Here is a 15836-nt window from a genome sequence, read left to right as displayed (position 1 = left end):
GTCTCTTCTGCTGTCAAGTTGGGCAAATGTGGGATGGCCTGTATAGTGTGTGCGGGTTCAAGGGCCTCACCAAAGAGTTCTGTTAAATGTGTAGGTATGCGTCTCTGAGTAAAGTTGTCTTGGCCTTGACTTACTCCATATTTTTCTTAGTGATTTGGATGAGAATGTTGACATCATTTTGATCAGATTGATTTGAAGCTAAGAAAATAAATTAGGTAAACAGAAAAGTAAATCCACTTCAAGTTCACAGTGATCCATTTAATAGTAACAATGTGACATTTAATAGATGTCTGGGGAGACACTCCATGTGTTTTCCTTCACTCTCACTGCTGCCATATTGACACTTCTGACACCAGATGTGTGGTTTTCTACACATCAGGCAGTTCTCCACACACCAGCTGAGTGTCCTGTAGTTCATTTCAATGCTAACAGTGTCTCCCCAAGGTTAGCGTCAGACCCCGTGACTTATGGGCCCAGTCCCACAAGATTGACTCTACTTTGACACCTGTCACAAGTCCCGGGTTGTCACCTGTACTTCTCCCTGACTGGAAATAAATTGAGGTTCTTATGACCCTCCTCCTGGGGTTTGATACTTTGCTAGAATGACTCGCAGAACTCAGGGAAACACTTAACGTTTATTACAAAGGATACAATGAAGGATAGGAATGAACAGCATGATGAAATGACCCATAGAGTGAGATCCAGAAGGGTCTCAAGCCCAGGGGCTTCTGTCCCCATGAAGTTGGAGGGAACCACTCTCCCCGCATGTTCATCACTCCAGAAGCTCTCCGGAACCCATCTTTTTGGGTATTTACATTAGCGTCATTACGCTATTTATAATGTAGCGTCATTACATTAGCATGATTGATTAAATCACTGACCACTGGGGATTGAACTCAATCTCCAGACCCTTGCCCCTCACAGAGGTTTGGGGGAGTGTTGATAGTGAGGAAAGGGACTGAACTTTGTTTTGGTTGGTTCCCCGAGCAACCAGCCCCCATCCTTAGGGGCCTTTCCTATAGTCCCCTCAGTTACATAAACAATGATGTGCTTGAAAGGGGCTTGTGAAAAACAAAAGACACCCATGTTAACTTCATTTTAGGGACCGAGGACAAAAGACCAAATAATTATAACAAAAGGTGTTCTGCTTAGGGATTTCCAAGGGTTTTGGGATCTGTGCGCTTGGAGCAAAAAGTCAAATAGATGGGCAAAGACCAAATACATTTTTCTTACTTTAAATCACAATATCACAATAGGGATAATTGGATTTCAGTTGAAGGTACAAGTTCATAAGTACAGGATGGGAGGAATGTAGTCTGTGATGATACCACCTAAAAGTTTTAACTACTCAGGAGTTCCTGTTGTGGCTCAGTGGGTTAAGAAGCCAACTAGTATTCTTGAGGATTTGGGTTTGATCCCTGGCCTCACTTAGTGGGTTAAGTATCCAGTGTTGCCGTGAGCTGTAGTGTAGGCTGGCAGCTGCAGCTCTGATTCAACCCCTACTCTGGAAACTTCCACGTGCCACATGTGTGGCCCTAAAAAGCAAAAAAAAAAAAAAAAAGTTTTAACTATTTGATGTTAAACAGCAGTATAATAGGACTACCCCAAAACTAACCCAGTTACTCCTATTATTTAAATCACTGTATTTAGGAATTCCCATTGTGGCTCAGTGGTAATGAACCTGACTGGTATCCATGAGGATGTGGATTCAATCCCTGGCCTCACTCAGTGGGTTAAGGATCCGGTGTTGCTGTGAGCTGTGGTGTAGGTCACAGATCCTGCATTGCTGTGGCTGTGGTGTAGGCTGGCAGCTGTAGCTCCAATTTGACCCCTAGCCTGGGAACTTCCATATGTGGCAGGTGCAGCCCTAAAAACCAAAAAAGAAAAAAGAAAAAAAAAGGCATTGTATCCAAAACAAACAAGGGTATGTGGAGCCCTGCTGTACTTTGCTATGATTCAACCACACCTGCAGCTGAGGTACATGTTTCATGCTTTAAGAACGATTTTGATAAACTGAAACTTGTGCCCAAGAAGGCTGTGGGTTGTGAGGGACAGTTAACTGTACTGTGGAAGAGAAGCTTGATTCAAAGAGGGATTAACTAGAACTATAAACATAAGAGGGCTGATTTTTGGTCCAGATTTCTTTTTTTTTTTTTTTAAGTCCTAATTATAGTTGTTCAAACACTTAGTTCTCTTCTGAGTAGTGGGTTTTTTCCGTGAAGGTCAATGCTACAGGAATATCAGATGTGGTAGGAATTCCTATATTGGGCAGAAATGGAGCAGGATGACTTCTCAGGTCCCTTGCTATCCTTAAATTCATTGACATACTTTAATCGTAACTTGGTCATATATAATGGCATAAAATAAAAATATAGGAGTTCCTGTTGTGGCTCAGTGGTAACGAACCCGACTAGTATCCATGAGGTCTCAGGTTTGATCCCTGGTCCCGCTCAGTGGGTTGAGGATCTGGCGTTGCTGTGAGGTGCTGTGTAGGTTGAGGACATGGCTTAGATCCCACGTTGTTGTGGCTGTGGTGTAGGCTGGCACCTGCAGATCCATTTCGACCCCTAGGAGTTCCCATCATGGCTCAACAGAAACGAATCTGACTAGCATCCTTGAGGATGCAGATTTGATCCCTGGCCTCGCTCAGTGGGTTAAGGATCCAGTGTTGCCTTGAGCTGTGGTGTAGGTTGCAGATGGGGCTCAGATCCCGCATTACTGTGGCTATGGTGTAGGCTGGCAGCAGTAGCTCCGATTTGACCCCAGCCTGGGAATGTCCATATCCTGTGGGTGCAGCCCTAAAAAGAAAAAAAAAAAAAAGCATTTTTTGCCATTGATACTTTTAAGAGCTAGCCTGGAATAATATATTACTGTCTGAATTTTGAACATACGATGGTAATTATTTATGAGACTAGATGTAATTTGAAAGTTATGTGTCACAAAGTATATCATTAAGTATGATGAAACTTTTAAGCATTTTTTAAAGATTTGAGTTTCTTCGAATTGAAGATTTTTCTTTTCAAACAGTCCAAGATTGATCAAGACAAATCTTTTGTCCTTGAGGAACACATGGACAAAATAAACAGGTACTTAAAGAGAGATCTTAATTATATCTATTCCTTTGGAAAGACTATATTAAATTGAATTTACTAACACTGTAATTGCATTGGGTTTGATAATGTACCAATTCTGAGATCAGATAGGATAGTGTTTTTGTTTTCACTTACCCTTGAAAATAGCTTCCTGCCCACTCTTTTGGGAGAAATAAATTCATTGTATTTAAGTATTCTATCATGCTGATTCACTTTAGTGCAAAACATTTTTTTCTCCTTTAGTGAGGAAGGAAGGCTGGAAAGTAGCAATTGAATTACCTTATCTTTTGTATTTGCAAAGTCATGTTCTCTGAAGGTCTTGTCAAGCTGATCAACAAGAGTTTTTGTGCAGTAATTTGAGAGAGTGACTGACTTAAAGAACACAAGAGGAGGAAAGCTATTAGAAAATAAGACAATTATCTTTACGTTTTAGAAGCATCAGTTTTTCACAGTGAAGACATCATTTATTTACATATAATTGATGCAAGAAAGCAAAAAAGAAAATGTAGGTTTTATTTCACAAATTTGTGTGCAAACACTTATCCAGAGAAACAGTGTTCTGTTTCATCATCCTATAAACAGGTTGGAAATATTTTCATTATTGAAATGGGGTTTAGGAGAGGCCTGTGCTTAGATTCATTGTTGTTGTTTTGGAAAAAAAAATTGCTTGCACATTGTTGAAATCATGTTGTTTTCTTTTTGTTCGTGTTTTTGTTTTTTATAGTTGGTTCTCAGCCAATACTGTGGAAGAGATTATTGAAAATTTGCAGCAAGATGGTTCATCTTTTGCCCTAGAGCAGTTAAAGGTAATATATAGATTGTTTCTGCCCTGAGTGTGGTGAATTCCTCTGAGGGGCATTAGAGCTCCAACTGCACAGTTTCTTTCCTGAGCTCAGTTGAGCTTGGGAAAATAGTTCCCCAAAACTTTTATCTAAACCCAATGCCTTGTCTACCTGCTGGATGTTGACCGCAAAGCTAAGCCGTTTTTAGATTCTTTGAATGTAGTGAGAAGGACTTCATAAGCGTGATTCATCCCCAATAGTCCCTTTTGTCTTAAGGGAGAAATGTTCAGGGATGTTTTTATTAAAAGGGTTGGATCAATGGAGGAACAGTTACCTAACAATATATTGCAATTGTGACATTAATCTGTAAGTTCTGTGTAACATGCAACACATCAGTATTTGGTTTTTGTTAACAGTAGGTTTAATAAGAAAATGATCCTTTTTAAACTGACAAGAGGCTCCATCTACAGCCATAACTGAGTCTGAAGCAGTGTTTCTGTTAGGTACAGAGTATTAGCAGTGTCCTTTTAGGTACACTTTGATCTTTCTTCAGCATGACTCAACTGATAACAGCAGAAGAAACGCTGTTTTGTATAAATGAGTGCACATGGGATACGGGAACTATCATGCGATTATAAAACTTGGGGTATTTTAGAATTCTAGGCAAAGAAAAGTACGTTTCCTCATACCAAAAAGAAAAGGTGGCTTGTCTTTATTTGATAGTATTTTTCAACTTATAGGTATAGGTGTAGCATTTCAGTTGTCAGGAAACTTATTGACAAAAAAAATTAAGTCTTATCTGTGAAGAGGAAATAATTTCCTCATTCTTAGGGAAATGTTAGTTTGCCTCTTAGGATCTTACTCAGTATTGGAATTCTATTAACTTCCGAGGATAGGCATAAGTTAGAGCAAGTAGACGAGTCGTGTATTTCCCTAAGTCACAGAAGTAATGTTACTATGACAGCTTTCTCATTTGATACTTCAAGGAGTCTGACCTGAGTGTTAGTTCTCTTGTTTTTAGAGCAATATAGAAACCAGCATTCCTGGTTTGTTTGTTTTTCCTCAGCAATTGGGCCTGATTAAGTATGTGCTTAGCAATTTCATTTGAAAATAGTTATGCAGCAATCCTCATAGGCTGTATAATGTCACTTTAGGTACAGATGGGCAACTAACCATATTATTTTAAAACCACTCGCCTATCCCAAAAGTGAAGGATAGGACTCAGATGGTCTTTCAATTTCCCTCCCATTCCTCTGACAGTATATTTATTTTGCATTCAGAAAAGAGTACTTTGGCAAGCCACCCATCACAGCTAGGATTAGCAAAAGCACTCTCATTGGAAGAACAGATTTTCATTTTCAGTCGACCTGCTCTGGTGAATGAATGCGGTTCCACAGTATTAGCATCTGTTAGCCGTAATGTAATAAAATGGGGATCAAAAATTCTCACTGAGGCTTCCCTGACAGAGCTTATATAGGGCTCCTTTAAATTATGTCAACCAGAAACACACCAAAAACGCTGCAGGAGAAGATAATTGTTAGTGCTTCAGTGACAGGTTTGCAGATGATATGTTTGAACAAATAAAGAATATGCTAACACTTGTGTCAGTAAGCCTTGAGGATTGCTCCTAACCCCGTGGGCTCTTCAGGGATTCCTTCTTCTTTCTGCAGGTCCCAGAGATCTAGTCTGTGTTCATGTTTGAAGTTGCAACCATCTACTCTGTGTCTTAGAGGTTCTTTTCTTTTTAGGATTGTCCATGTGGAATCTTTTCAACGTACTTGCTAATCATTAAATGAAAACATAAAGTTTTTTTTAAAATCATTTCTTTAGATTTTAACTATCAATCACTATAGGATAACATATGGGCTAAAGAAATGATAAATATGGGGAAGTTGTAAACTCTTTACAACTGATGGAATTTTCATAGAGCCTTATTTTATGGCCTCTAGTGCTCTTTTGTAGATTTTCCTCCAAAGTTTCAATCCCTTCCTTCCTTCTAATAATGCTTAAAATTGAAATTCATCAAACCTCCTTTTAATCTCTTAATTTTTCATGGTGCCAGGTGATCCATGTGAGTTAATGAACTGTTTAAATGCCCTGGTGGGTAGCTTATATTAAAGAAACTTTAACCAAAAACTCCAATTTCGATACTCTCACCATTGTGTATTTGTTTCAAACACATGTGACATAAAATTTATCCACCCTAGCCATTTTTAAGTGTACAGTTCAATATTAAGTATATTCAGGTTGTTGTACGACCAATCTCCAGAACAGTTGCAACTTGCAAAACTGAAAATTTATACCCATTAAGCAATAACTCCCCATTTCCCTCTTCTCCAAGTCCCTGGCAACTGCTATTCTACTTTCCTTTTCTATGCATTTGACTGCACTGGACACCTTACGTAAGTGGATTCATACAGCATTTTTCTATTGTGACTAGCTTATTTCACTTACCATGGGGTTTCCGGGTTCACCCATGAGGCATTTATCAGAATTTAATTCTTTTTTTAAGGCTCAGTAGTATTCCATTGTGTGTTTATGCCACGTTTTGTTTTCCCATCCGTCTCTTGTGAGCATTTGGATTGCTTCTCCCTCTCTACCCTTATGAATAATGCTGCTATGAACGTGGGTATACAAATTTCTCTTTGAGACACTGCTTTTTTTTCCAAGTATAGTTGATACCAATATTATAAATCATTATTGTGACCCAGTCTCACACACACACATATATATATACATACACACATGTGTACACTTTGTTTTTTGTATTGTTTTCCCTCATGGTCTATCCCAGACGAATGGATATAGTTCCCTGTGTTATACCATAGGACCTTATAGTATGCATCTACTAATTCCAAACTCCTGGTCCATCCCACTCCTTCCCCTCACTTGCCAACCACAGGTCTGTTCTCTATGTCTGTGAGTCTGTTTCAGTTTTGTAGTTAAGTTCATTTGCCCCAGGCACCATTTTACTTCCCACCAACCACAGTGCACAGAGTTCCAGGTTTTTTTTTCCATCCTTGCCAACACTTGTTCTTTTAATAGCACCCTAATGGCTGGTGGGTGATACCTCATTGTGGTTTTGATTTGCTTTTCGCTAATGGTTAGTGATATTGAGCATCTTTTAATATGCTTATCGACTATTTGTATTTTCTTTGGAGAAGTGTTTATTTAAGTTCCTTGCTCATTTTTTAATTGGGTTTTTGTGTTTTTGTTGCTGAGTTGTAGGAAGTGCTCTCCTGTTTCAGTCTCCCTTTTCTGGTCATGAGACTAGCAGGCTCGCCAAAGGAAAACATGTTCTTTGGGCCAATGAAAGAAGTATTTCTTTTCTAGAGTTATAAGTGATGTCAGTAATCAAAGGAATCATGAACAGAAGAGATCAAGCTACCCCCTCACCTCATCCCCCAGCAAGGATGCTAAGCCAAGGAAAGAATTTAAATGGGTCACCAGTCCCTAAGAGAGCTGGGGAATGAAGTCCACAGCCAAGAGAGGCAGTGGGACAGGAACAGAGAGCAGTGAGTCAAGTTGGTGTCCAGGAAGATGGTTCTGAGCAAAAGGCCAGGAAACCAGTTTTACTTTTGACTTGTCTTTGAGATATTTTCTTGTTATTGATGTAGGGATACTCTGCTATGTTAAAGGCTTAGAGAGAGCTTATACTTTCCTTTCCCAGTGTTAGAAAACTTATTCTTTAGAATGTCTTCTTTCTAATCACCAATGTGAGATTTATGTATTTTTTTTTTTAATTTTAAAATGCTCATTTTGTGAAGAGTAAATGAAACGCAGTTTTTGCTGGAAGAAGTTAACATATATGACAGACCTTTGTAAAGAATTCACGTACGGAAAAATTTGGGGAAAAATAGGAAAACGGAGTTCCTGACATGGCTCACGGAAATGAATCTGACTAGCATCCATGAGGACACAGGTTTGATCCCCGGCCTCGCTCACTGGGTTAAGGATCCTGCATTGGAAAACTAAGAACGGTAATCAGGGCATAGTTTTTAAGAAAGAAGATCAGGAAAGTATTAAAAAGGAAATTTAAACTTAAAAGATTACTAATCTTCTGTAAGCTTTGAGAATTACTTGTGTGCCGAGACCAGCTCAGCAAGATGGGGCTGAAGAACGGGTCCTGTGAAACTTAAGGAAAAAAGTTAACATAAAACAAGACACAGAGACATTTATCTTAAGTAAAGGTGGGAACCAGGGGACTCAAGGTCTCAGGGACCAAGAGTTCTGCCTCAAGAAACCACACTGCTTTTACTGTGCTCTTTAGGATTACATCAAATGAGAAGGGGGCTATAGGTGGAAGATATAGGTTTTTTTATTATTTAATAATTTCTTTTATTATTTTAAAAGTCACATAGCTGGTAGATGGTCAAGCTTTTACTCTGACCTTTAGGCATTTAACAATTAGTATTTGAGCTAGCTGTCTATGCATAGCATTCCAGAGAATCCTCACTGTGCTTCTGCAAATGGCATGCCTATTGCACCTTGGTTCTCTTTGCTAATGCATATTCTGCTAACCACCACTCATAAACCACTTGGCCATGAAGTTCCTCTTTCTCTTATTTTTTAGAGGACATATCATGCTTGTGTAAATGACGTGCCAGTCTGCACAGGTCCGGCGTGCCTGACCAACACATGATGTCCTCATTCAGCTGACCCTTGCCTTTAGGTCTTTGTTCTTAAGCTTAAGTCATTTACCAGCACTGTGACTGTTTTTCAAGCAGGAAGGTGGGGTAAAGTAAAGCAGGACAAGATGGAGTTTTCAGCATAGAAAATAGAAGCAAAGAGGCTAAGAAAATATTATAGAAACATGTCTCTCGATACTTGTGAATTCTGCTGTTTAAAAATAAAGTGACCAGTATTCAAGAAAATTGCTACAGGAATTGTTCTGCTGTAAACAACGAGAAAATGGGACAGAATATATGAAACAACTGTTTGTAGACATTGGACAATGCAGGCAGCACATGTGATTCCTGAGAGAAGGGGAGCAAACAAGAGAACCCTAAGATTGATGTGGCTTTCTTCTTGGAGGAATTTCTAGAATATTGATCTGTATGTGTTTTGAGTAAAACTCTGGAAGACCAGATAGAGAGTCACAGGAAAGCAGTATTCTGAACAGTGAGCAAGGCTTTCATATGCCCACCAGCCAGGAGGTTTACACTTCAGTAGTGGGAGTGAATAAATGCTAGAGTAAAACCTGCTCTGAACTTCTAAGGTAATTCAGTGGGAAAAAGATAGTATTTTCAACAAATGGTTCAGGAACAACTGGGGATCCATATGCAAAGGGAAAAAAAAAAAAAAGTCTTGCCTCTTACCTTGCCCCTGTAGAGGAGTGAAAAATTCTCCTCTACCCTCAGGTTCTCTGGTTGGGCCCATTAGAATCAAACTGACCTAAGACAGATTAACAGGAGAAAAGCACACAACCTTGTACAGTAAGTGTAGGTGTAACTTTCCAAGAAACTGTAGGAAAACCGTTTGGCAGTTTCTCATAAAGTTAAATGTACATTTACTATGAAACATAGTGATCCTGACCCTAGGGATTTACCCAAGAAACATGTAAACATGTGTCCACACAGGTGCTTGGACTCACATGTCCATAGTAACTTTATTTATAATAGTCGAAGACTGGAAACAACACAATCTCTCTTAACTATTGAATGAGTAAACAGATTGTGATACAGTCATACAGTGGATTATATTCAACTAAAAGAGGGGATGAGCTGATACATTAAACAGCAGAGATCAATCTCAGAAGCATTATGCCAAGTAAAAGAAGGCAGATGCAAAGGACTATTTAATGTATGCATTTATTTTTAGGAAATTCTAGAAAAGGCAAAATCTAGGCACTGAAAACAGATCAGTTGCCCAGGGATAGAACCAAAGTACGGAGAACTCTTTGGGGTGATGAAAATGTTCTATATCTCGATCGTGAGGTAGTTGTACAACTGTGTATGTCTATCAAAATTTGTAGAATAATGCACTTAAAATGAGTGAATTTTATCATATGTAAATTACACCTTAGTAAAGCTAATTATTTAAAAATAAAATGATATACCAAATTATATTGTCAAAAAACCAGTTTGACCTGTAGAAGTGAGCATTATATATGCTGAAGGTACCAGTTACACTATTCAGTTTATTGCTGTAAATAAAAGTAATTTAATGGCAGTGTTGATGGACACATTGTGTCTTTGGGAAAGAGTGCAATAGACCTTAAGGGGAAAGTGCGTCTATTTATGTAGACAGAAAGAGAAAACAGTTCCCAGTTCCAGTTCCCAGATGAAGTTTAGTGACTGTCAAGTGTTATCCTAAGCATTTAGGGTATCATGAATAGCAGCACTTGGCATCTTTAAGATGCTGTCTTTTCATTTTATTTAAATTGTTAAAGCTTTTAAGAAATTGCTGGAGGAGTTCCCATAGTGGCTCAGAGGAAATGAATCTGACTAGCATCCATGAAGATCCAGATTTGATCCCTGGCCTTGCTCAGTGGGTTAAAGATCCGCCCTTGCTGTGAGCTGTGGTATAGGTTGTAGATGCGGCTTGGATCTGGCATTGCTATGGCTGTGGTGTAGGCCAGCAGCTGCAGCTCCGATTTGACCCCTAGCCTGGGAACTTCCATATGCCGAAGGTATGGCCCTAAAAAGACAAAAAAAGGCAAAAAAAAAAAAAATTCTGGAAAAGTCTAAAGATAAGTTTGCTAAAAAGCACTCTTCTTAGACTAGTTTTAAGCCTTTTATAAGAAAAAGGAAATATTAGTGCCCATTTTTTTTAAGTGGGCACTATTATTATCTTATATAATAATGTGATCCTCCAGAATGGTGAAAATGTATTTAAAAATATTTCTGTGAAGCTGCGGTATCTGATGAAATAAACCAACTTGCTTAGATATTTTGTATTTCTCCTGTTTTGTTGTCAATCTGAACATTTCTGGAAAAGATTTATAGATACAAGTATGTAATATATACGGTGATTATTTAGAAAAATATTTATAACTCATAGCAAAACATAACTACGATTGGTTTAAACTAGTTTTAAAAAAGTCAAAGACCTATTTATCAGAATATAACAGGGGCTTATGGTGCTTGGTTTTAAAATAACAGATGATACGACTTACTGAGGCTTAAATTTTATTTTCTACTTAATTTCATTTAATCCCAAGGACAAATGCTAAAACACATTTCCCTTTTAAGCCTTAAAAATAGCACAACAAAATTTCAGATCTTTAGTGGCAGCCTTGTAAAAGCACCATAAAAATGGCAGCATTATTCCGTAAAGACCTCTACCTCCTTGTCCCTGTCCTATTATGTGTCCTTTTCTCTCTACTGCTGCTTTTGTGCTTTATTGAGGCCTATCTAGAGCAGGCTGTAGGCTCCCGAGAAGCTTGCTTATTCCTGTATTTCCAGACACCTATCACAGAGCATTTGACAGGGTAGGAACTTGTTCTCAGATGGAGTTCACAATCTAGTGGAGTAGACGCATAAGCATATGGTAAATGCTGCTAAGCTGGAGGCTTGCACAGATTATTGTGGGTGTCCAGAAAATAGTGCAAGGAGTCTTAAAGGCTTCACGGAGGAGACTTCTGAGCAGAGATCAGAAGGTGGAAATGAGCCGCCAAGTGGCAAAGGGTATATCAGACAGAACAAAGCACGTTCTCAAAGGGCAAATGTTTGGAGAATGCAGAGCAGCAACAAAGAGTGAAGAAAATAATGGCTAAAATGATGATTGGGGAGTTCCCGTCGTGGTGCAGTGGTTAACGAATCCGACTGGGAACCATGAGGTTGTGGGTTCGGTCCCTGCCCTTGCTCAGTGGGTTAACGATCCGGCATTGCCGTGAGCTGTGGTGTAGGTTGCAGACGTGGCTCGGATCCCGAGTTGCTGTGGCTCTGGTGTAGGCTGGTGGCTACAGCTCCGATTCAACCCCTAGCCTGGGAACCTCCACATGCCGCGGGAGCGGCCCAAGAAATAGCAACAACAACAACAATAACAACAACAAAAAGGCAAAAAAAAAATGATGATTGGAGCCATATTGTGAGGAGCCTTATGTTAAACTAAAAATTTTCAACTCGAGTTTTTTTTCTGAGTGTGCATTTTAAGAATACATTTTTAAAGAAGTATGGGAAGTAAGAAGTATGGGAAGATCATAAATGTATAGCTGAAATTTTTTTGCCTCATAAACATAACCAACACCCAGAATAAATGAGGCACTTGAGATATCTTGAGTTCCCTCACAGTCATGACCTTTCCCCTAGGATAACCATTAGATTTTGGTTTTGAGTTGTATATAAAATCATACCGTTCTCTGTCTACTTTTGATCAGCATTGTATTTGTGAGGTTCACCTGTGCTGTATGTAGCAGTGGTTTGTTTTAAGTGCTCAAGATACTCCATTGTGTGATATATTTTATTTTTTCACTTCTACTGCTGATGGACATTTGGCGTTATTTGTAGGTTCCTCCTGTTAGAGATAATGCTGCTGTGAACAATTTTGTCTGTGTCTTTTGATAGCAAAGGTACACATTTCTGTATATACTCAGGAGTAGTACTATGGAGTCATCACATATGTTGCTAAAAGGTAAGCTAAGGCATATTTTAAGGTTTGAGCAAAACTGTATTTAAATCAGGAAGCACCAAATCGGAAGTGGTTAGAAAAGTTCCACTGGGCGTTCCCATTGTGGCTCTCTGGGTTAAGAACCCAACATAGTGTCTGTGAGGATGAGGGTTTTATCCCTTGCTCAGTGGATTAAGGATCTGGCGTTGCCACAAGCTGAGGGGTAGGTTGCAGATGCGGCTCAGATCTGGTGTTGATGTGGCTGTGGCATAGGCTGGCAGCTGCAGCTCCAGTTTAACCCCAGCCTGGGAACTTGCACATGCTGCAGGTGCAGTCATAAAAAAAAAAGAAAAAAGAAAAAAAAAACTTAAACATTTAAAATGTTAAATATGGAGTTACCCTATGACCCAGTATTTCCATATACATAATGATGGTATCTGTGTTTCCTTCTTTCTTCATCCATTCTCTTCCCTTCTTTTTCCTTTCTTTCTTCTCTCTCTCCCCTCTCCCCTCTTTGTCCCTGTGGTTCCTACCCCTTCCTTCCCCAGCATCCTATAATGAAAGCTTGACCACCTCTAGCCTCCAGAAGGCTACCACTTCTGTTTAGTAGAAGTGATGATAGCAGCCAGCCTTATTTTATTCCCAGTCTCATGTGGAAAGCTTTGAAGAACATTAAAAATGTTGATTGCTATAGGTTTTCTTTTTTTTTATTATTATTACTATAGAGAAGTTCTTTCTGGTCTTAGCTGGCTAAGAGGTTTTTTGTAATTATTTCTAATGAATGTTATATTTTATTGCAAGCGTTTTTCTACATCAAGATGACAATATGATTTTTCTTTTACCTTTAACAATGTGGGGCATTACAGTAATTTTTCAATGACCAAAAATTTTTAATTTAAATAAACATAAGTTATTAATTTTTTTCTCTTTTGTAATTAATTGTTTTTGATGTCTTAAGAAATCTTTACCCACTCCCAAGTTCAAAAATATCCTTCTGTGCTTTCTTCTGAAAGTTTGTAGTTTTTTGCTTTTTTGTTTACTTCTAGATTCATCCCAAAATAATTTCGTGTGTATGGTGTGAGATATAAGTGTCCAGGTTAATTTTTTCTCATGTTGTTATACAATTGATCCAGCCCAATTTTTGAAAAGACTTTCTTTTTCATCATTGGTATAAAATGACCATATAGGTAGAGATGTATTTCTGGGACAGTGATTGGCTTTTGAATATTGAACTAACTTTCCATTCTTTTTTTTTTTTGTGTCTTTTGTCTTTGTTGTTGTTGTTGTTGTTGCTATTTCTTGGGCCGCTCCCGCGGCATATGGAGGTTCCCAGGCTAGGGGTTGAATCGGAGCTGTAGCCACTGGCCTACGCCAGAACCACAGCAACGTGGGATCCGAGCCGCGTCTGCAACCTACACCACAGCTTACGGCAACGCCGGATCGTTAACCCACTGAGCAAGGGCAGGGACCGAACCCGCAGCCTCATGGTTCCTAGTCGGATTCGTTAACCACTGCGCCACAACGGGAACTCCCCTAACTTTCCATTCTTGAAATTAGCTCCATTTGGTCATGTGTGTTATCCTTTTTATATATTGCTGGATTTGACTCATAGTATTTGTGTAGGATTTTTGCATTATGTTTATGAAAATGATTGGCCTATAATTTTTCTTGTAATTTCTGTGTCAGGATTTGGTAATAAGATTATGCTGACTCATAAAAGAAGTTGGGAAGTTTCCCCTTTCTATTTTCTGGAAGAATTTGTATAAATTCTTCACTAATGAATCCGTCTTACCCTGAAGTTTCCTTTGTGAGGAGATGCAAGACTATTCAGGTATATTTTCTTCTTGGGTCACTTTAGGCAATATATATTTTTCAAAGCATCTGTTACTTTCATTTAAATTGTCAACATTATCAAATTTATTGGAGAGTTGTTTGTGGTATTTTTTAATGTCTGCAATACCTATAGTGGTTGCTTTTTTTTTTTTTTTTTTTTTCTTTTTAGGGCCACAGGCGTCGCATATGGAAGCTCCCAGGCTAGGGGTCAAATCAGAGCTATGGCTGTAGGCTGCAGCTAGCTTACACCACAGCCATAGCAACACAGGATCTGAGCCCCATCTGCAGCCTATACCACAGCTCATAGCAACACCAGATCCTTAACCCTCTGAGCAAGGCCAGGGATCGAACCCACGTCCTCATGGAATATTAGTCAGGTTCGTTACCATTGAGCCATGATGGGAGCTCCCTATAGTGACTGCTTTTTAGCTTGCACTGCTGTTTCTTCTTTCCCCCACCCATCTACTTTATTTTTTCTTCTTTATATTTTTAGGCTCTTTATTGGCCAGAATTCTTGTTCTGGAAAACAGAGTCCACATCAGGTACTCTTAGCAGAAAGAGCCTTATTAAGGGGTATAGATCTCAAAACCTCTGGGATACCTAATAGAAACTGTTAAATTTTACCTATTAGGAAAGTGGAACTTACATCAAAGGGAATATCAAAATGTGGAAGAGGTGTCCCCAAGATTTGGGGCAGATCCATAATGGTCCATAAATAAGAGATTTCATTAGAAACTCTACATTATCTAACTATAATGTAAGACAGGAGTTTGTTATTTTGGGGGTTTGGTATCTGTTGTTTTAGCTATGTTATGTTCTTATGGACTTCTTAAAAAGTGGATTTACTATTTTAGATTTTTCTTTAAAAAATTAAAAGTCCAACTGTATAAGGTGTTTCTAATTGTAGTATTCTTTAGTTTTTCACTTTCTAAGCATTGCTGCCCTTGTAGAAAATATTGCTTCTATTCAAAATGCTTTCTTTTTGCTTTCAAATAATTTGTTTGGACCTCTTTTGCGTTGATTAATTTCTCTTGTACCTTGCAAGTATTTAAAAATATCTGCTATTCAAATTAAACAATTTCTGTAGTATAATTTGAGCAAATATTATGAGCAAATGATTTGTCCTTCTCTTTTGTCCGCTATAATGTGACAACTACATTGAACACTCTTAAGTGGTTACTCTCTGTGGCTTACTTAAGTGTTTTTCTTGATGGCGTTTTTAACAGTTCAAAGAAAGTTTTTTAAAAGTAGTGGATTTGATTTTTTTTGAAAAAAAATTTTTTTTACAGAATAAAATACATATATTTAAACACAATTGCATTCACACAGATTATTATATCACGGATATTAAGAAACAGATTGTCACTCCCTCTGGAGAAGTGGAATGGAAAATATGCTGAGACAAATAGGAAATTTATTCTATACTTTATCCCATTTTGTATGGCTTTCATCTTTACTATTTAGTATTATCTATTACATTTCAATTTTTCTTTAAAAATTAGCATTATATTAAAATTGTGTATATTATGCAACTAAAATTTATAAAGAAGAAAGCCTTATATACCATTAAATATTTTAT

The 15836-nt window shown here is 38.3% G+C and overlaps 1 protein-coding gene across 2 annotated transcripts in view; it reads left to right on the top strand.

Moving 5' to 3' along the window:
* Positions 1-15836, top strand: part of HIBCH (3-hydroxyisobutyryl-CoA hydrolase) — a 136753-nt gene that overhangs the window by 105995 nt on the left and 14922 nt on the right. For both annotated transcript variants that reach the window (XM_047773066.1, XM_047773067.1), the window contains 2 exons: positions 3028-3086; positions 3817-3898. In XM_047773066.1, coding sequence (XP_047629022.1) covers positions 3028-3086; positions 3817-3898 — 141 coding nt within the window. The remainder of the gene's footprint in view (positions 1-3027; positions 3087-3816; positions 3899-15836) is intronic.

This window comes from Phacochoerus africanus, chromosome 3 (assembly GCF_016906955.1).
Source record: "Phacochoerus africanus isolate WHEZ1 chromosome 3, ROS_Pafr_v1, whole genome shotgun sequence".
Lineage (NCBI taxonomy): Eukaryota > Metazoa > Chordata > Mammalia > Artiodactyla > Suidae > Phacochoerus > Phacochoerus africanus.
The sequence above is the reverse complement of the archived record's forward strand: the minus strand, read 5'-3'. Positions and strand labels throughout refer to the sequence as shown.